General features: G+C 44.5%; 2 protein-coding genes across 3 annotated transcripts; one reads left to right on the forward strand and one right to left on the reverse strand.

The window, feature by feature from the left end:
- Positions 1-7,021: 7,021 nt before the first annotated feature.
- On the forward strand, positions 7,022-16,315 carry LOC120656132. The gene is made up of 3 exons (XM_039934156.1): positions 7,022-7,993; positions 15,492-15,828; positions 15,944-16,315. The coding sequence occupies exons 1-3, from the start codon at positions 7,112-7,114 to the stop codon at positions 16,078-16,080; spliced, it is 1,356 nt and encodes a 451-aa protein (XP_039790090.1). The 5' UTR covers positions 7,022-7,111; the 3' UTR covers positions 16,081-16,315.
- A 143-nt stretch (positions 16,316-16,458) lies between these two features.
- LOC120656133 lies at positions 16,459-20,826 on the reverse strand. 2 transcript variants are annotated; one of them, XM_039934157.1, is made up of 2 exons: positions 20,634-20,826; positions 16,459-18,254 (listed from the first exon to the last, which is right to left on the reverse strand). In XM_039934157.1, exon 2 carries the CDS (start codon positions 18,227-18,229, stop codon positions 17,147-17,149), a length of 1,083 nt encoding a protein of 360 aa, XP_039790091.1. In that variant the 5' UTR covers positions 18,230-18,254; positions 20,634-20,826; the 3' UTR covers positions 16,459-17,146. The 2 variants fall into 2 exon arrangements, with proteins under 2 accessions (XP_039790091.1, XP_039790092.1); XM_039934158.1 differs by lacking the exon at positions 20,634-20,826 and adding an exon at positions 19,298-20,390.
- Between the last annotated feature and the right edge of the window lie 1,249 nt (positions 20,827-22,075).

Genomic DNA, 22,075 nt, shown 5'->3' on the forward strand with positions numbered 1-22,075 from the left:
CCTCCCTCGCCGGCTGGCCTCCGCGGCGAGGCGGAGCGCCCGCGGCGGCACGTCCACATGAGACCGCCGCGCGTCGGGACTTCTGGCCGCGCTGAGGTCGCCCCTCCTCCCTCCATGGCTGAGCTCGTGGCGGCCCATCTCCTCCTTCCCTTTCCGGCCCCTTCCCCTGCTTCCCTCACTCCCCCTTCCCCTGCAGAGGCATGCCGCACCCTCCCTCAAGCTCCAGCCGCGCGAGCCGCAGCCCGCGGCAGCGCGGCCAGCCTGCATGGCGTGCGGCGGCGGCGGCAGCCCGTGGCAGCACGGCCCCCCGCACGACGGCGCGGTCGGCCAGCGCGGCGTGCGGCGGCAGCCGCCCGCGGCGGAGGTCGAGCTCGCGGTGGGCGTCGAGCTCGGCTCAGCTCCGGTGCGCCCCGCACCTCCATCCTCCCTCCTCCCTCCCCTTCCAGCGGTGGCGGAGCTCTGGTCGCCTCACTCCCTCCCTCCCTCCTCCTCGACGACGGGCTTGTCGGCCGCCGCCGTCTCCTCCTCGCTGGCTCTCACCCGCCCCGGCCGAGCGCCACTGCTCGCCCTGGCCTAGAGCGGCAGTGACGGGCCGGCGCGAAGTGGAGCTGTTGGGAGCGGCGGCGGGAGAAGGCCGACGTGGCATTTACCGTCTGTCCGCTCCGTCCCCGAGGAATAGTGCTTGGAGATTTATCCGCAACGATGGCGAACGGCTTACCGTCCCCTGCTGCGGCGGTTTTTCCCCTAAAGCGGTACTGCATGCGGCGCTAGCGTACCGCGTTGCGTATCCAGTGCAGAGAGTCTAAGTCCTCCATTTCGCTGCTCTGACGAGTCCCATTTAGGGTGTGTTTAGTTTATTGTGGATTTTGGATTTTTAGATTTTTGAAAGGGAATCTTTCACATTTGAAGTATTAAATGTAGACTAATCATAAAACTAACTATAGATCTCGTCTGTAAACTACGAGACGAATCTAATGAGCCTAATTAATCCATCATTAGATCATATTTACTGTAGTTTTACTGTATCAATTTAGTGTCTAATCGCGACCTAATTAGACTCGTTAGATTCGTCTCGCAATTTACAGTCTATTTGTGTAATGCGATTTATTTTTCGACTATATTTAATACACTATACAGATTATTTATGAAAATTTTAGATTTTGTGATTTTGGATCTAAACATGGCCTTGTATCTGTCTTTCCTGGCTGCATCGGGATACATGCCCTCTGCTCCATCCGTTAAAAAAATGCATCGGGATACATGCCCTCTGCTCCATCCGTTAAAAGAAATACAACTCTCGCTTTGGATGAAGTTAAACAATTTCAAATTTAGCTATGTCATAAACAATTGTTAACATTTATATTTCTAAATAAAATTTATTTTTAAAATAAATAATCTAATTAATCTAATAAAATTATTTTTAATATAACTATTAATATTGTTTATATAAATTTGGTTTAACTTTAAAGTTATTCGACTTCTCGAGTTGTTTTTTTGGACTAGGGAGTATGCAGATTAAACAAGGGAAACGATTCCTATTCCTATCGTGCTAAATATTATCAGGCAATTACCTGAATTTTGTACTACACACTCTGTTCCAAAAAAACAAATCACTCTAGAATTAAAATTTTATTCTAAAAAATAAGTCATCTTATTTTATTTAAAAAATGTATATGTATGTAAAAATCAATTAAAAAGATATAAATAATAAATATGAGGTAATATGATTATTTTTTCTTTTTGTTAATTTATTTTAAAACTTGTAGAATGATTTGTTTTTCGGGACGGCGGAAGTAGCTCATAAACAGCAGTTCCCCCGTGCGAATTGAAGGCCACGCGCCGGCGAGTCCCGATGGAGCCCCAGCTGCTGGTGCACGCATGTGGCTCGACGACCCAGACGCTTTTCTCGGGTGCCAACCGCTTCCACCTGGGCACTTGGCTGCTGTGTGCCTGTGTCGTCCAGGTCTCATGCGTCACCAAACCTAATATGACTGCGGCGTGAGGTGCAGGCGTGCAGCGCTCCGATTCGTCCACGGAAAGTGGGTGCCGAGCAAAGCGACAGAGATGACGAAAAAAATCACCTGCAGCGATGCCCAAGTGTCGCGAAGAGATGGGATTAAGAGGCATGTTTTTCTTCCTCCACTAACCTCTCTTTTTCTTCTTCCTCCTCAAATTTATGAGGAGATTTAGAAAGATCCTATAAAATTTCAAGCGGTAGGAGGAGCTCGATCCTCCTCAAACCTATCGTTCGATAATGTTGATTACATGAAGAGAAATTCCTATCCATATGAGCGATAATGTTGATTACATGAAGAGAAATTCCTATCCATATGAGCGAGTCATCAGCTGCATGCAGATTATCGATCACAGATAAAGAATGCAAACAGATGGAATTCACATAGAAATAGATTCGAATATTTTAGATATACATCTTCCTATTTCTATCCTAGAATGTAAACGAATCAGATTAGCATGTTAACGGATTTGGAATATTTTGGATATCCACCTCGTCGTTTCGATCATAGGCCTGTTTAGATCCTAAAACGCAAAATACAAAATTTTTGTAACTCGTTTGCATGGCGTACTAAATGTAGTCGAAAAATAAATCGCATTACACAAATGGATTGTAAATCACGAGACGAATCTAATGAGCCTAATTATGACGTGATTAGACACTAAATTACTACAGTAATGCTACAGTAACATGCTCTGATGATGAATTACTTAGACTCATTAGATTCATCTCGTAGTTTACAAACGAGATCTGTAATTAGTCTATATTTAATATTTCAAATGGTGAAAATTCACTTCCAAAAATACAAAAATACAAAATAAAAAATGATCTAAACAAACCTTAGTCCCATGTGACCACTGCAACTCCGAGATGCCCGGAGGAGACTTAGGCCTTGTTTGGCTCCTGGACTTTTTTCAGAAGTCCCTATCACATCAAAAGGAATCTTATTATTTTATAGTATTAAATAAAATTTGTTTATAAATGTTTTTTGACAGCTGAGTGCTTTTTCGCGAGACGAATCTAATGAGCCTAATTAATTCATAATTGCTACAGTGATGCTACAGTAACCATTCTCTAATCATAGATTAAGATACCTCATTAGATTCGTCTCGCAGTTTAGCCCCAGAGTTCTACAGTTAGTTTTATAATTAATATTTATTTAATACTTCTAAATACTAAAAAGTCCCTAGGACTTTTTTGAAGTCCCTGTTTCTAAATACCCCTTATTGCTGTTGAAAGTACCGTGGCCTGAAGCAGGGGCGACCAATGATTGCTGGCAGTGGCAGCATCATGGGCTACATGGCTTAGCTGTCGCATGTCAAGGTACGAGCATACTTAACCCCAATGTCAAGGAAGAACTAACTGACACCTCGCCCCCTCGCAGAAAGCAAACCAATCATGGTGTGTCAGTTTCCCATTCCTTCAATCTATGGGCATGTTTAAATCCTAGGAATTAACCCACTTTTTTTAACCTCAAATAGCTCAAAATTCTCAAACATAAAGACTAATTCTTAACTATTTGCAAATATTATATTAAAAAACTATGTCACCTAAGGCCATCCGCAACGGTAATAGATAGGTCTTGTTTGGTTCAAGCACACTATTTCTAGCGAACGCAAGCTGAGAAAAAAATATTACATGCATAAAGTCTAGAATAAAGTCTATTTGCAAAATCTTTTCAGGGATGGATGTAACTTTTTTGCGACAAATCTAATGATGGAGGTCCTAGCTACAGTAACTATCATCTAAATACGCAGTCAAAGGCCTCATTAGATTCTTCAGGGTTCCTAGCACAGAGATTCTGGAGTTGGTTTTGTAAACTGATTTAGTTTGACACTCGTAATTAATGGTCAAAGTTAGCTACAGTACCTTTCGCTAGGGAACCAAACAGGGCCATAGTACTATCTATTTAGTCTACTAATATGGAAGTGAGAGAGAAAAGAAAAGACTATTTTATACTATTGGACCCACATGCTCCTCTCATATATTCTTGGACTATGTGAAATAGATCAGCTATTTGCTCGTTGCTAGTGACTACTCTCTATCCTACTTTTTGTTGCCACATTAGATCTAGCTAGCTAAATAGCCATTGCAGACGCCCTAAGAGCAAGGCTAATGATTTAATTAGCTAGTGGCTGCAAAAATCATTGCAGCTCATCTCTTAGCCCACTTGTATAGTGGTCTAGCTCTCCAACATTAATATATGACCCACTTGTCTATTTTACAAACTTTCTTGGTTCTTGTGTCGAAGCTGACTATAAGATTACATCCCACTTCCCTTTTGTCTCCTCCACCTCAGCATTTAGTATGCTTATAACCCACCATAATACTTGCTCTAAGGGGTAATTATTTGAGCTATTTCGGGTGGGGCCCACCACAGCAAGAGAGTTAATTGGGCTCCAATAATTAAAAAAAGATACTTTAAAAGCTTAAATAACTTTTGGATCCAAACATGTGAAGGACTATTTCATTGGAGAGCTATTTATTTGAACTAAATAGCTCGCTCAAATAGCCAAGAGCTAGTTCTCCAAACACGTCCTATGTCATCCATGCATGTGGCTTTGAGAACCAGGATCAGTTAGCAACCATTGTTAGTATCTATTAGATGTTGATAGTGTTGTACACTTACGGTGCAAATACCTCAACTATTATTTCGACCAAGTAGCGCTTGGTGTCGCGCCTAGACTTTGCAACTAGAGATGGTGTGCCGACAGGCTAATACTGAGATTAATTATAGGCCGCAAAGCATAACAATAAAATAGAGTGAGTGCCAAAGTGCTCAAAGCACTAACGACTTCACACGTTGTGTTGTCAATTGCAATGCAATATTGGAGACACATAATATAGAGGACTTCTAAACTGCCACCTCCACTGCACCTTGAATTCCATCAACACCTCAAAAATCATCAATCCAAAAGTGGCATCTCTTTGAAACCGGGAGTATTTTTGTGATTGCTCCCTTTTTTCCCCCAAAATGTAGCGTATGGTTATGTGATTTTTTTTAGACCACGTAGTTATGTGAAATTTAAAAACTCCGAGAAGGCATTGGTCCGTGTGGACCGTGTCCATGTGTTGTGTCCACATGCAATGCAACTCTCTCAGTCCAGCACTCCCTAGGCATTTTTTTTTTGAAGTCTCCCTAGGCATATTTGGTTGCAGCCTGGCAGGCAGCTGCAGCGCCAGGGCCCTGTTTGGTTCTTGTAGCACGGTAGCACGCACAATTCCCGAAAAAAGAATCTTCAATGCATGGAGTACTAAACGAAACTTATTTGCAAAACTTTTTCACAGATGTGTGTAACTTTTCGAGGCGAATCTAATGACGGTAATTAATCGATGATTGGCTACAGTAATGCTACAGTAGACAATCTCTAATCGTGCGGTCAAAGGCCTCATTAGGTTCGTCTCGCGAAGTAGCGCAGGGCTGTGGAGTTAGTTTTAAAAATTGACTTTATTTAGTACCTCTAATTATTGGTCAAAGTTTTTGTACTACTTGTGCTAGAGCAAACCAAACAGGGCACAGGCAGCAATCCTCACCGCAGGTGGACGAAATCGTGCGCTGGGGATGCTGCCTGCGCCAGGCAGGTTTGCCAGGGCTGCAAGCAAACAAGCCGCGCCCGCGCCCGCGCCCGCGCCACCAGCCAAGCTTCCAGGTCGAACGCGCCCGCGCCATCCGCCACGCGGAACTCCCGCCAGCCGCGCGCATCTCTCTCTGTCTCCCGACGTCTCGGGCAGACAGAGCTCAGCCACCTCACCCCACCCACCACTCCCGCTCCCGACACCCAAGGCCCGCCAGGAAAGCGCCCGCGATTCGTCCATGGAAAAAGTGGGTGCCCAGCAAAGCGACGGAGATGACAAAAAAACAAACACCTGCAGCTTTGCCCAAGTGCCACGAAGAGATGGGATTAACGATGATTACATGAAGAAAGATGATAAGCTAGTCTCGCCTGGCTCCCTGCAGCGTGCTTATCATCAGCTCTGCATGCAGATCAGCAGTCACAGATGACAGAACCTCCGAGAGCAATGCTGTCAAAGTACCGTGGCCAGTGGCCTGAAGCATGGGCGACCAATGGTTGCTGGCAGTAGCAGCACCATGGGCTGCATGGCTAGCTGTCGCAAGTCAAGGTGCGAGCATTAAGACCTGGAAATTCCATCAACACCTCAAAATTCATCAATCCAAAAGTGCAGCTTTGTGAAACCGGGAGGGGAGGCTAATTGAAGGTTGACAGTAAGGAGGGGTTTCCTATGGTTAATTTTCCGATCATTTTTTCCTTCTTTTTAGTAATTTTTATTATTTTTTGATAAAAAAATTAAATAAAAATTTGGAGAGGTAGAAAAATTTTCAAGAAAAAAATTGGAGAGACAGAAAAAGTTTTTAAGAAAAAAATTAGAGAGATAGAAAAAATTGATGAGAAAATATTTGAAAGAGATATACAACCAGACCATCGCACTGCCTCCCGCGCCGGCGCAGCACCTCCACAGCTCCACGCCGCGCCGCCTCCCTGTCGGCGCAGAGCCTCCCCGCCGGTGCCACTACGCCGCGCCTTTCCACGCGTGATATTCGAGCTCCCCGCTGGAGCCGAGAAGGTGAAGAGGAAGGAAAGGGAAATAGGAAAGAAAAGGGAAAAAGAAAGAAGGAAGGAGGAGGGTGTGTCGAACATGAGTTCAGTAAATTACGTCGAGTGTAAAATTATCATTGATGTTTAAAAAAATAAAATCATCATTGGGAACCGGGAGTAATTTTGCGAACCGTGTCGTAGTTATGTGATTTTTTTTGAGACCACGTAGTTTTGTGAAATTTAAAAACTCCAAGAAGACATCGGTCCGTATCCATGTGTCCACATGCAACTCTCTGGTCACCTGCACTCTCTCGGCATATATGCAGAGGCCGGAAACCAGCCAAGCCTCCAGGTCGAACGCGCCGCGCCACCCGCCACGCGGAAACTCCCAGCCAGCCGAGCGCATCTCTCGCTCTCCCGACATCTCGGGCAGACCGTCTCAAAAAAAAAAAAAAAGCTCAGCCACCTCACCCCACCCCACCCCTCCGCCCTCCTCCACTCCCGCTCCCGACATCCAAGGCCCGCCAGGAAAGCGCCCGCGATGGCGGACGCGCCGTCGGCGTCGCCGCTGCTGCAGCCGCCGCCGGCGGGCGGGAAGCCGGCCCCCGCGGCGTCGCGGTTCGCGCGGTGCTCGTCGCACGCGCACGACGAGCTCCGCAGCTTCCGCGCCTGCCTCGCCTGGCTCTGCGTCGACCACTCCCCCTCCCGGGGCCTCGCGGGCGCGGGCTCCTGGGCCGTCTTCCTCCTCCTCGCCGCCGCCGCGCCCGCCGCCGTCCGCCTCCTCCCCACCGCAGGCCCGCCGCCCCCGCGGCCCTACGACGGGCAGGTCCAGGTCTCCCTCACCCTCGCCGCGTCGCTCGCCTACGTCTCCCTCCGCGCCGTCCTCCGCCGCTCCGGCGGCCTGCGCCGCCTGCTCTACCTCGACAGCCTCCGCCGCGACTCCGAGGACGTGCAGGCGGGGTACACGGCGCAGCTCGCGCGGTCCTTCCGCGTCCTCGCCTGCTTCGTGCTCCCCTGCGCGCTCGCCGAGGCCGCGTACAAGGCCTGCTGGTACTGGTACTACGCCGCCGCGGGGGCGCTCGGCTCCCCGTGGTGGGCCGCCGCCGCCTGCGCGCTCGAGGTCGCCTCCTGGGTCTACCGCGTGGCGCTCTTCTTCATGGTCTGCGTGCTCTTCCGCGTCATCTGCTACCTGCAGATCCTGCGGATGGCCGGCTTCGCGCGCGAGTTCGGCAGGTTCGCCGACGTCGCCACCGTGCTACAGCACCACCGCCGGATCAGGGAGCAGCTCAGGAAGATCAGCCACCGCTACCGCAAGTTCATAGTCTGCAGCCTCATCCTCGTCTCCGCCAGCCAGTTCGCCGCGCTGCTCTCCACCACCAGGCCGCACGCCGTCGTCAATCTCGCCACCGCTGGCGAGCTCGCGGTGAGTAAATTAAACGCATCCTCTGTTTCTTCAGTTTAACACTTCATTAACTAAAGGTTGAAGTATTTCTTTTCCTAAAAAATCATGGAATCATTGTAACAACAAAGTTTGTGCGTTAAGCATTCAGAGTGGAATGCATCATCTAATCGATCGAACCTTTTACCAATCACAAAGGGACTGCATCTAATTCGCATTTATCCAGAGTAACAAGCCCTTGGATGGAACTAAGCGAGGAACTAATGCTCCAAGGCTCATGAATTATTTGAATATACGTACTTCACATGTACTGATAATGATCGAATACTATGTGATCAAATTTGCCAAAAAAAAATCTGAATAGTAGTGGTACAGACTAGTGGATACTAGGACAGAGACACAGAAACAGAGTACAGAGATATTCATCCATAATAAACTGGAATTAGAATCTTTATTAGATGCAAACCAAAAATGCATAGTGGTACATGTGCGATTGTCACATGTCCAGTTATAGGACGTATCTGAGTGGGTTTGGTACTATGGGAAATGCCAAATCAGGTCGAGCGAGGACAGCTGTAAATGGAAATTTCCAGAAAAAAGCTTGCACGCCCCGAAATGAACAGACATGTTCAGACAGACACCATAGAAGAAGTAGCAAATCCATCACCGACACCACAACGTTGTCAGTCGTTTACCCCAACTAGTAGTGCCCCTGTGCGTTTAAAATCAAGAGATTTCTAACATAAGTCCACATACGGTATCTTATGTTTAAAAAATTTAACAAACAATAATTTTATATTTATGATAAAGATGTATGCACCATAAGGACTTTTAACTTCCATTAGACAAAAAAATACATGTACTTATACAAACAATTTTTAAAAATATACATCTCAACGTTATTAGTATCTCCTAAATTACCAGGCTTCATACTCGAACAACATCCAACGTATTCACCATTTTCATGGTTATCTGAATCCAGGAGGAACATCAAGACCTTATTATTAACGGCTATGCACCTTTCCCGACTTCTATACTCCCAAACCAAGCCAATTTGAGAAAGAGCAAATAAGACTACAAAAAATTTCCATCCGAAAACTGATGGCCAATCTTCCTTTTTTCCGTTCATCGTCATCCCTCTTTCCAAGTGTTTGTGGCATCAAAAGTCAACAAATACAACACATAATCAGTTTTATCCGGCTGAAAAGACACACTTTTAGCTTGTTTTGGACAAAAAATACATGTATTTATACAAGTAGTTTTTAGAAATGTACATCTCAATGGCACAAGAATCTCCTAAATAACCAGTCTTCATATTTACAAACACTATAACTTATCAGAGTCTTTAACTGAAATAGTAGTGTGCACGTGCGGCACGCACGTTGTTGAAAAACAATATTGCAAAAAAATAACCACACTAAATTTTAGTGGCAATAAATATTTTAAATAAACTTATATGGTGAAAATAAGCAATGAGGTCAAAGTTGTGAAAATAAACATTTGTGTGAGAGTTTTTAGAGTGGATTATCTCCTCTGCAATCTGTGTACCATGAAAAAAAAAATCTAAATTAGATATTAAGCTACTTTCATCAAGAAATTATAAAACTCAAAATGAGTTATGCACAATCACTGAACTACTAATCAGTTCAAGTATCGATCTCCCTACTTCACTGAACAACTAATCAGTCAAAATGAGTTATGCACAACCACTGAACATGGACATTTAAGAGATAAAGCTTTCATGATGAAGATAGCTTCCAAACGCCATCAAGTAGCAGATTGAATTCCTCCTCCGCAGGCAGGGAAGCAGCTAATCGAAACACCATATCCTTTTGCCGAAACCATTCAGCAGCACACCATCTCCTTCTCCTTTGCTTCTATCACAACCGAGCAAGCAAACCAGCGCCCTGCAGCTTCTCATCTCTCTATTCCTCACGACACCAATACCTGCGGGTGGAGGACAACTCCGGGCGCATGTGGACGACGACGATCCCAACATCACACAATATTAAACGCATTTTGAACTTACAAAGCATAAAAAAACCCAACCTGATGCATCGGCCGCCCAAGCGAACGTCCATGGCGCCGAAATCCTTGCCGTCCTTGTCAAACTCCTCGCACCCAAAGGTCCACTCCTCCCCCGCGCCACCACGGCCCTCCTCGCGCAGCAGCCCCTCACTCGCCGCCGCGTCGCCTCTCCTCGCGCTGCACAACCATGGCCATGAAGGATTCAAACATAATCTCGTCACCTTTCTATATCCTTTCTCATAGTTGCTCTACTTGTCTTCTCTCTCATTTTACTAAACTATGGAAAAACCAGACCCTCTTCTTCCTCCCTGTCCCTCGCCCTCCCTCTTTAATCATACCAAAATGCATCACCCAGTCACAGTGATAAAATTTCATAATTACATTAAATCGGCATTCAATCTAAGTAATGTGCTTGACTGGTCGATAAATCTGTACCTGTTTGTGGTATGGATAAAAACTTGGTATGCTCTTTTGCAGGTATAATTCCATCCAAAGGGAAACCTGTTGCATAAATCCATAAACCAAATACAATTAGTTACAGTACTGTATAAGAGGAAAAATCTTAAATATAATATAATATCAGCAGGCAGGCAATAAAATGATTCGATAGGGTAGGAATGAACATCATAGATTGTATCACAGAAAGTTTGGGGAACATCATTAATTATGCAAATGATCAAGCTAACATCAAGTACACTATCGATCTAGAAGTATTGCAATAACTTGGGCCAATTGCCATTAAGCTAGCAATTGTAAAGTCAATTATTGATGTTTGTTTTGAGTTTTTGACCATGTTTAGCTCAGCTGGCTTCAGAAGGACATGCATTGATTAACCTAATAGTCCTGTGTTTCCTCATAGTATAAACTTTCAGTTCATCTAGATTTACATATACTGGCGAAAAACTCATGCATGTGCCACAACTCCCTAGGTATACTGAGGAATAGACTAAGAAGTAATTTATAACATCATTACTGCAATCAGAAGCAAATATTAACTGGATGAAATTGCACTACTGGCCGCAGCAGAAAACTCATGCCTTTGTGGGCAGTTGTTGCAGGCTAACAGTAATTAATATTAGTATAAACATAAGTAATGCCCCACAGGAATGGGTATCAACTCATCGACGGGACTTACTTGATTCAAAGAAATTTGAGGAGTTTCATACTCAGCCACCACAAAGACAAACACCTACAATCATCCAATGAAAGAAGTTAAGCAACAGAAGCAGGAGAGCATTCTTATGTTCTGTTTGGATAATTTCCATTATGTTTTCCACAGTATAATTGCATGAGAATAGAAAAGTAATATAAATTACAGTTTCCCTAGAATTCAAAGGCAAAGATTCACACATGATCTTAGACACTAAAGAGACAAGTACTTCCTATGCCGAGGATTTTTATTCCCGTTACTTTACAGTTTCCAGTAAATCCTATGTTTCAGTAGACCTTGTATAAGTTGATACCATACTTTCTAGTAGACTAAAATTTAGAAATTGAACGAAAACAGTGAACACCGAGGGGCAAGGGAATGAAGAACTCCAAATACACATTACTTGCTTTGTGTTCCACATGAACAGAGATGAAAGGTCTGTCGAGATGTCCAACGTCATGCTAACCTGAAAAACAACAAAGACACTAGTTGTAACAAATTCTCGGTATAAGCAATCTCATGCTGGTTTTGGTCAATTTGTAGAGCACAAAAGGGTGCGGTGATCATTTACCTCGTTGTTGCCTTCTAATAGAGAGACATATTGCTGTGACTTTGGAAGCAAATATGACAGCCAAAATGAAAAGGGCTCCTGAATTTACGTTCCAGCCAATTTTACTGGAACTTCTAGTGCAGCTGACAGACCCATGGAAAAAATTCTTATCAAAATAACAAACAAGTACGCAACATTTGATCCAATTTGGATCAAGCTGTTCAAATAAAATAATTTAGTATATACGCTTATATGATATGGCTGCAATTTATGAGGACAAAAATTAACGTTGCCCATATAACGAAATGCAATAATCCTAGCATGTCCTTTCTGGATGTGCTCCTTACTTGCATCTATCAATCACATTGCAGTACTCTTTGAGGCAATCATTTAAACTGAAATCAAGCAGCCTCTATAGTACAACATGCATGGGATGCAGGTGTGTACATATAAGCAGCCTACATGATAATCCATCTCGCAGTTTATCATTTACCTGTCACTGAGCTTGGCCCTTCTCATTTTTTCCCTACAAGCTTTAGATATTGGCCTACTAGAAGATCCTGTCCTTAAACTGCAAATTGCAATAGCAATTACAGAACTGATGACTGGATACAATAATGCAATATGCACCTAACTTGCGAGGTGAAATAAAAGCCTAACCGTTTATTACTACCCACTTCCTTGAAGATATCACCAGTTATTACATAGCTGCCAACTTCCACACTGTTAAAACAAGCGGAGAAATGATTAGAAATTCTGGATCTCCATGGGGAAAACTTCCCAGTTGCTACCTTGTTTCAACCAAACAAACAAAATCATTCACAAAATTAATCAGAAAAATTTAGCAACATGTAAGTCACATATCTCTCCCCACATGCAGTGACCTCCTTTTGGCAGAAAGGACAGAAAAACAGTATTAGCTAAATTACCCCAAATTAAACCTAGAAATTTCTATGTTACTATTATCTAAAAGCTGCACACAGTCATGAGTGATAGGAATCTCAAGATGGAAGAACCATGGCCTTTGGGGCGGCCATTGAAAATTAGTAATGACAATCACGAAAGGAAGTTATAAAGCGGGATATTAGATCATCGAGCAGTGAGCACACGTTGTTCATCATCATCAGTCGATCCATACATTTTCCTTGCCGTGGCTGCTGCCGTCATGTTGGCGGTGCGGCCATCTGAAGCAGCGAGGTAAACGGGTGCGTCAGGCACATCGGACGCCGACGCGCTCCGATTCCCCGGGCGGCCGGGCAGTAGGGCCCGCAGCCCCATCTTCCCTGGCTTCCCCAGAGGGAGACCGTCGCCGCCGGCGTCCAATCTAGTGACCTGGTGGTGTGGGAAGGGAGGAATCGATGGACCATCGGTCTGACCTGGGGTTGGAGGATGACCGGGATGCTTCCCGCGGGAAGGCCCCGCAGCTCGCGGCCGGGAGGTCGTCGAGCATGCCGAGGAACCAGTCGTCGCTGGCGGAGGAGGGGGAGGAGGATCTACGCGTACGTAGGAGGTCGGCGCACGGGGTGCGCAGTGCCCGCAGCTCGCCTGTCTCCCAGCGCAACCTGTGGCCGCCGCCGTCCTCGGCCGACGCCATCTCCGCGCGATGCGCGCGTCTACTCACCGCCCGTCGCGGGCCTTCGCGCTGCCGCGGCGGCGCCGGTGGGGGAGGAGCGCCCGGGGAGGGGAGCAGCTGCGGGGAAGGGGAGGGGACTGGGGACCCACGCTTGGGAGGGGAGGGGAACTGGGGAAAGAGAGAGTAGGGGTGCTGTGGAGGGGAAGGGAACTGGGGAAGGGAACCGAGGAAGGAGAGAGGAGCAGCGCCAGGGTGGGGAGGGGAAGAGAGGGGAGCTGCGCGTGATTGACGGAGTGGGTACCGCGGGCGGGTATGTGGAGGCGCGGTGAAAAAAAAACGGGAGTCGATGGGAGGGAGCGCGGGGATTGCACGGGAGGGGGCGACGGGGGGCGTCTATTTGTCGCCTTATGCGACTTCAGATCGATCACATCACAGAAGGGTCCAGGCGGGTGTGCGCGCGCTCGGGGGAAGCGGACACGGAAAATTGGGCCCGGCCCATTAGCTGGACGCACAATGTTGGGCTTGCGATTGGTTTATTTTTTTCAAATATTAAATACTTTACAAATTTCTGAATGTTGCAAAGAAAAATTCAAATTGGTCCGAAGAAACTGGTAAAAAAAATCAGATTCGATTGAATACAATAAATTTCAGATTATTGGGAACATTTCGGAGTGTTTTGGAAAAAAATGTTTACAAGAAAAAGTTTTGAATAAATGTTGTTAAAATTTTTGGAATAGTTTGAAAGCATTTCAAAATTGTTTCAAAACAATTTCACATTTGTTTTTGAAACATTTTAGAGTGTTATAAAAAATATTTGTAAAAAAATTCTCAACAAATGTTGTTAAACACTTCGGAATGTTTACACAAGTAAAGTTCTGAATAAATATTGTTAAACACTTCGAATAAATAATTACCAGAAATGTTCAGAAAAAAAAGTTTTGAACTTTTAAAAATGTTCATAAAGAATTTGTTTGGAAACATTTCAGAATGTTCCTTAGAACTTTTCAAAATGTTCCTAAACATTCGAAAAGTTCCCGAACAAGTTTGTAAACATTTCAAAGTGTCGAGTGAAAAACATATTTGAGAACAATTCACAATGTTCTGGATAATTGCTAGAAATGTTCAGAAAAAAGTTTTGAACTTTTAAAAATATTCATGAGGAATTTGTTTTGGAACATTTTAGAATGTTCCATTAGAACATTTTCAAAATGTTTCTGAACAAAATAAAATGTTCCAATAATAAAATACTTGTTCTGGAATAAATAAAAATATTTTAGAGCAATATCCTCAAAGTATTGTTAAGTATACTTTTATTTTGAAGATCTCATTGTAAGAAATATAATGCTGCGATAGAAATCTGATTTGGATAATTATATTTTATAAACTACGTTGTTTAGTTGAATCCTGTTTGTACGAGAATCACTGAATCAACGCTTCCTCGCGGGACAACACTGACTGCTAGCTTCTGCCTGCCAGCGATGCCAGCGAATGAAATGAAAGAAGAAACAAAAAGCAACCGGCCAATGACGTGCGCATGCAAAATTAGGCCTGCACGGCTCCCTCCACGGTCTTCTGTGACAGCTTTTATCCTAGCAGCGCGTGCGATGAATAGAATCCGCCGGGGCGACGATTTCGGCCTGCCAGGTCCCTGTTAAATATTTGGTGCTTCCAGGTGGACCTAAAAGTGGGATTTGTGAGGTGGGTATGGAGATTAGTCTTGGTGAGAATTGTTTCAATTGTCATGGATTCTTATAGTATAGATTTCACATGGTCCACGGCAACAGCTAGATTCCCATCAGCATCAGAAGCTGGCTGTCTCAGGAGGTTGTACAGGTAGATCTGCTCAGCAAAATGTCGATAGATCGATGAGGAATTACAGAAAAATTCTGCATACTGACACAGTATGAACTTTTTTCTAGGAAAGAAAACTTTCCCCTTGTTTAGATGTCTTCAAAATTTCAAAACTTTATAAGATTCTCCATCACATCGAATCTTTAAACACATGCATGCATGAAGTATTAAATGTAGCTAAACAAAATAACTAATTACACAGTTTGTTTATAATTTGTAAGACGAATTTTTTAAGCCTAGTTAACCCATGACGAGATAATAATTAATAAATACAAACGAAAGTACTAAAATATTTTACAGTCTAAACATTATGCATCTAAACAAGGGCTTATCTTATCTGACGAAGTGACTTTTTGTTGCCTGCGTCCAGCTGTCCTCGCTGAGCTTGGTGGCGGGCCTGCTGGTGTGCCTGCACAGCGCGGCGAAGATCACACACAAGACGCAGGCGATGACGAGCGTGGCGGCGGCGTGGCACGCGGACGCCACGGTGCACGCCTTCGACAACGACCAGGAGAACCCGGACCCGGACCTGCCCCCCACCGCGGGCTACCTGGCGCCCGCCAACGCCTACCGCGTCGCCGCCGGCGAGGAGTCCGGCAGCGGCGGCGACGACGACGACAGCCACAGCGAGACCTCCTCCCTGGACGACCCCAAGTACGTCCCGTTCCAGGCCAACAACATCTGCTTCCAGAAGCGGCAGGCGCTCGGTAAGCAAACCATCCTTCCTTTCCTTTCATCATTGTATTCCTTGTGCTGCTGCTGCTGAGCTGATGACGACGACGACGCTGAATTCGGAATTCCTGACGGGTGATTGTGCTGCAGTGACGTACCTGGAGAACAACCGGGCCGGGATCACGGTGTACGGCTTCGTGGTGGACCGGGCGTGGCTGCACGCGCTCTTCATGATCGAGTTCTCGCTCGTCATGTGGCTGCTCGGCAAGACCGTCGGAATATCGTGAAGCGTTTCCAGCTCCCCGTTCCGATCTCTGGTGCAGGGCAGGGCTTCCCTACGCTTACCTTGGACCAGCGTGTACAAATTGAGGTGCAGATAGTGCAGCGCTTTGAGCATAGCCGTTTTGATCGATCAGTGTATGCTTCTTACTTTTTACCGTTTCTTTCGAGAGAGAAATTCTGATGGTTGTGTAGATTCATTTGGTGATGATAATAAATTGATAGTGAGATGTTAGCTGTCCAGATGGTTCAGGTTGGCTTGTTGATTAGGTACTGTCGTACTGAACAGTTCATCCAAGTTGGTTATCGTCTACGGGTGATCGGTGTTCAGCAATTAAAAGTCAAGCCAAATAGCACGGGGCTAGCTAGTAATAGGAGACTACATATTCCAGCAAAACACCATGTCAATACTGTTGCATTTGCAACAAATAACTGCAAACCAGCCCCATGAGCAGCAGCTAAAACAGCCACAACTGCATTGAGACTTTCTTGAGTACCACCAGGTAAACCACCCTAGCAGCACGATACAAGGCAAACCATGAGAAGATGTACTCATGGCAAATAAGTTCAGACCCCTCACATTTCGACTAGACTAGACCAAGCCATCCATCGGCCACAACATATCGATACAAAACTACATCAACAGTTCAACACCGAAACATAAGCAGTAATCTGTATGCTGGATTTGTTCATGACACTGGCATCTAACTTTCAAACAGCAATTGCTGCCGAAACAATCACCTGTTTGCTGTTTGCTTTGACTAACAGAAAGGGAAAGGAAACTCTCAAGGCAAGGGTATTCACAAATCCATGCAAGGCAGCACCTGAAATGCGGAGCTGCTTCAGCCCAAAACTGTATGCAGATTGCAGAGCACATCATACAAGCGTCAGCATCTGCCTAACAGAGATCTCCATCCAACCTATATCCGCTATAGCCATCTCAGCAATGGGGAAAAAAGGGAAGGAAGAACATGCTGGGCCTCTGACCACCAGGCAGCAGCTTACCACAGTGTGCTATTTTGTGTCCCTTGCAAATGGATAGAATGAACAAACCCCCCAGATTGATTTCATCTCTCAGCTGCCGCGAGTTGGCCTTGTAGGAGCCACCATAGGATGGTGCCGCCGTGAAGTTCTGCCTACAGCCCGAAGAGTACCAGTCCGCCCCCTTTGAGTGTTAACTGTGTCATGCTGAATGTCAGAAGTATCAATAGTGGTAGTTGAACGCCTAGGCCTCTCCCTATGTCTTCTATATGCCCTGCTAAATGAATCTCCAGTAGAGATTCTTCTGCCACGAGCAAACAAGGACGCCAAGAAGTCAAAGCCCTCATCCAAACCACCATCTGACGAGTCATACAAGTCAATCCTCTCATTCAGAGTGCGATCCAAGGATGTGAAGAAGTTGAGTCTTTCCTCCAAGTCAAAGCTCTCGCCATCAATGGGCAAATGGCTGTTGCCACCACCATTCAACTCAAGGACATAATCCCCCATGATCACAGCTCCTGGGTTCATGGCCCTGATAGTGCTGATTGCATCCTGACGTTCTCTCTCACATTCAAACTTCTTCCACTCATCTGCAATAGCAGGATCAACTTCACGAGGCTTGGCTGAAGGGTGCTTGGACTTCACATGCTTGCAAAGTTCCTTATATGAGCCAACAAAGGAGCAGCCATCATGCATGCAGGTTCTCCGCTTCCGGTTGAGATACTGACGAGCAGGTTCAACCACAGTCCATCCTTTAACCTCACCACGGCAGAGAGGGCAAGCAAGTTCCATGGCACATGGCTGCTTGCTTGCAGGCTGTGTGTTTGAGGACAATGGAAGGCTGGGTGCAGACTCTGCTGAAACATCAAGAGCCATTTTTTCCTTTGCATAAGCTTCTTTGAAGTGTTCAAGGCAGTTAGAATGACGGTAGTTGGTACCACACATGTATGGTCGGCAGCCCTTGTGATGAGAGGTACACAAGAGGAGGACGGCATCATGTGGATGCTCCAAGCAAACTGGGCAAGTGGCACCTTTCCATTCATTCTTCTCAGAGGTCACTGACATATCATTTTCTTTGCCTGTTCCTTTTGCCTTCCAGGAGCACGATGGGACATCAGAAGAAGCTGACCTACGTTGACGAGCTTGGAGGTTGCGGCCTCTTGGTGATCTCGCCATCCTTCAAAGTTCTGGCAAAAGGCAACTGCAAGAACGGCAATAGATATAATGTACTCATTAGCTACAAGTTTTGATGCATGCTTGGGCTATATATAATGGTCAGTACTTCAAATGACAGTAAACATGTCTCTTATAAAGCTTACACATTTTACTAGTAAGACCCGGTTTAAAAATATGATACTTGCACATTTACAGTCTTACTGATTGTTATAAGTTAGTAACTTTAAATGTTAGGCTGATAGGATCCTATCGACCTATTTATAGGGAAGTTGGAGATGATAAGCATAAACAAAACTAAAGTCTCTCAAAATCCCCTTCACTTAAATAGGTTTGACTTGACCAACATGACAGGACAACGACCATCCAACACAAAGGGCAACTGACCAACTACCTCGCACACAAATCTATAACTGTTCCTATCTTCAAACGCACATATCACTTGAACAAATACACAAATTGTCAAAGTCAGTTTGTTATAACAGTCACCAAGAAATGAAACTATATTTCAAATAACAAAAAAGATTTATTAGGAAAACAACCAGCTTTGCAATCTTCAGAGTTCAATTTCTGCTAGCCTTTTGGATAAAATAAAACTTGCAAAGCATACTGGGCCATCCAGAAAATATGATATGATGAATGAACTTCAATCTGCTAGTGTACCACAGGATCATATATTTCAAACTTACATACTTCAAATACCTTTACTCAACACGGTATTTTCAAATACTTAAGGTTTGCAGACAGTTGTGATGTACCAAATAAGCAATGACAGAAAGGGAAAAGGAAGCATTAAATCAATAATTACAAGCATGCATGTGAAAATACAAAATAGTAATGCGTTTACAATTTTGCTGATATGCATGAAAGACCATACGAAGGACAAACTAATTGAAATGGATAAAAAAAATAGATTTTATATGTCAATTCAAAAAACACTTTCACATAAATCAAGAAGGTATTAAGACATATTCCATCTGTTCCTTTTTGTTTGTCGTTTAGTTTTGTTCACGGATACTAAGAAAATCTATAGCGCATCTCTATTCCCCTAATAAATTCTAGCATACTTACTTAGCATGTCTCTTTAATCACCGATGAGAACCAATGAAGAAAGGAATTGCATATTGGAAATGTAGCAAGCACTTGACAGGGAATCCTATAACGGCAAACAAAACATAAAACTTTTGACAAGCGAAAACGACAAAAAGAACAAAGGTAGTAACATACTAACGTATCACTCACCAGAGAAAGAAAATGCAACTATGCACCATAAGTTAACGAAAACGACAAACAAAATAGAACGAAGGTAGTAACGTACTAACGTATCACTCACCAGAGAATGAAAATGCAACAAAGCACCATAAATATGTTAACGAAAACAACAAACAAAATAGAATGAAGGTAGTAACGTACTAACGTATCACTCACCAGAGAAAGAAAATGCAACAGTGCATCAATAGTAAGATTCTGAATAAAACAATACAAAGTGAATGAAATGCATTTCCATATTGACCCGAGCCGCATGTAAGAGGGGGTGAGTTACTACCATACCTTAGGACATGTGAACAAGAAAAGGAAAATAAAATTCATGTACAGGAAATGTAAAATGCTATGCTCTGAAGTCACAGAAAGTATCTCAAGCATAACACCAACACTGATGGCAGCGATCATGTTTACTACTATCTACTACTGATTCCAAAAACAAAATATCACTATGAGAAGACACATAACTTCAAAAGTAAGAAAAAGTCCTTTCTCGTCCCCTCCACCTTTTTTTTCTTCATGGTGACATACCAGTATATGTCAGTATGTCACAACGAGTGTTGAAAATTCCATTTTTATAGACTGGCTAGCAACTGTTTCGCACACCTGCTAATCCTGCTATAAGGTATGGTTTTAGTCCGCCAGGCTAGTAGATTTCACCAACCAAACCCTAAAGAAACAATCAAGCTAAATAAACTGCTACACACAGCACACATAAGTGAAAATAACAATACCACATCGTTTCCCATCCCCTGACAAACCAATATAATCTCCCCTTAGGTCAAACCGGAGTGGGTAATCGACCGCGTTGCAGGAAGCGCGAGAGATTACGCGGCATCTAGAAAAGGCATCCGCTTGCCCGGAAATGTGAGCCGCACGAGGGGAGATCCGCCCGGACTGCGGGAAGGGAGACCGGCGCGGAACCTAGCGGCGCAAGCAAGCAACAATAAAGGTGGGAGAAGACCAGCACGGCGACGTGGGGGTGGCGCCCGCACATGCGAACCCTAGATGGGGAGGGTCGAGGAACCTCGACGACGGGGGTGGAGGAGTGAGGGAGAGGAATCGAGACCGGACCGAGCGGGCGAAACGAGGGGGGGGGGGGGGGGGCGGGGGGGGGGGGCGAGCGGAGGTGGTAGAGACTGACCTCGCGGAGATGGCGGCGGGAGGAGGGGCAGATCGGGAGCGGAGGCGGCCAGGCGGGGGGATCTCGAAGCTAGAGCCCAGGTGAGGGGTGCGGTGGGGAAGAAGGGCGAGACGAGGAGCCCTGGAGTCTGGAGGAGGGTCGAGGGAGCTTGGAGCTGGTCTGCTATGGAAGTTTGTTTGCGCTGGGCTGCATTGCGCTGGGCTCGGCCGGGGCTTTGGGCTCCGGTTCACTCTCCCCCCCCCCCCCCCCCCCCCCCCCCCCACCTCGCCCCCCACTGGCCACTGTCTAGTGTACTAGCTTCTAGGAGGTTCGCCGGTGGAACAGCACCGGGCACGCATGTTCCTCGTGGCCGGAGGCCGGAGGCCGGTGGCGGATGAAGATGTGGCTGATTATTAGGTCTACGAAGATATGGCTTGTCAATTGAGATTAGGCTTAGGGAGATTAAAAGGCGCTCGCTAGTAATCGTCGATGAAGTATTGGCTAAACAAAGTATGGTACCATGAGACGACATGGTGGTGGAGGATAGAATTAAGATTGCTTCTAATCATCAAGTGGTGGATGTTGCAGTATGGCAGGGGAGGAGACGCAATAGAAAGCACCTCCCCAAATAATTTATAGCTGTTGTTGGTGGTCAGAACAATATTTTGCTATGACTATGAAGAAAATAAAACAACTATTTAAAGTGATTATCATCACTTACAGTTAAAAGATAACCATAAATGAATAAGAGAAAATAAGTGAGAAAATAAAAAATTATAAAATAGTTATTGTTAAGAATGGTCCAACTCAGTAGAAAAGAGCGAGTGTACAAAAGAGAGAGCAATTTTATATGATATAAAAGAAGAGATGGACATGAATGCAAATGGTTATATTATTTTCATATGTAAGTACATGATATCCTAAATTTATTATTATTTCACTAAAAAATACTTACTCAAAATATAAATCTGCACATAATTCTTTAGAAAATATAATTATTATGAATATGTTGCTCCAGTCTTCACTCCGAAAAAAGAAAAAGACCTTAAGATTGCCTGTAACAACAAGTTCAAAATACTTTGTAATAATATTAACATAGTACAATGCAGATTTTCAATTATGATATTTATTGCAAAATCTATAAATCTATAGTTATATATAAAAATTTTGAAATGTGCAACTTCAAATATAATAAAAGATTTGAACATTTTAATGAGATAGTGTGGAAAGTGAAAGTGTTCCAAACTTATTTATTGTATCCCACAGGTTACCCAAGTTTTTGTTGGTTGATGCATCAAGTCTTTTAAAAAATCTAATAGTATAATATAACTCATCAAATTTGACAAAAACATATAATTTCTATTATCATTTTTTATAGCTTATCTGAAAACATTAATCATTTATAGTGAAGATGAAGAAAACAGAGGGAAGAAACAGAGTTCATCTGTCTGTCCAACAAACCA

Source organism: Panicum virgatum, chromosome 1N (assembly GCF_016808335.1).
Source record: "Panicum virgatum strain AP13 chromosome 1N, P.virgatum_v5, whole genome shotgun sequence".
Classification (NCBI taxonomy): Eukaryota; Viridiplantae; Streptophyta; class Magnoliopsida; order Poales; family Poaceae; genus Panicum; species Panicum virgatum.

Bases quoted from the DNA above. Each gene is read 5' to 3' on its own strand.
- LOC120656133 (XM_039934157.1), bottom strand. From the start codon at position 18,229: ATGGCGAGATCACCAAGAGGCCGCAACCTCCAAGCTCGTCAACGTAGG.
- LOC120656132 (XM_039934156.1), top strand. From the start codon at position 7,112: ATGGCGGACGCGCCGTCGGCGTCGCCGCTGCTGCAGCCGCCGCCGGCG. The intron at 7,994-15,491 runs GTGAGTAAATTA...GCCTGCGTCCAG, and splicing joins CCACCGCTGGCGAGCTCGCG to CTGTCCTCGCTGAGCTTGGT. The intron at 15,829-15,943 runs GTAAGCAAACCA...ATTGTGCTGCAG, and splicing joins CCAGAAGCGGCAGGCGCTCG to TGACGTACCTGGAGAACAAC.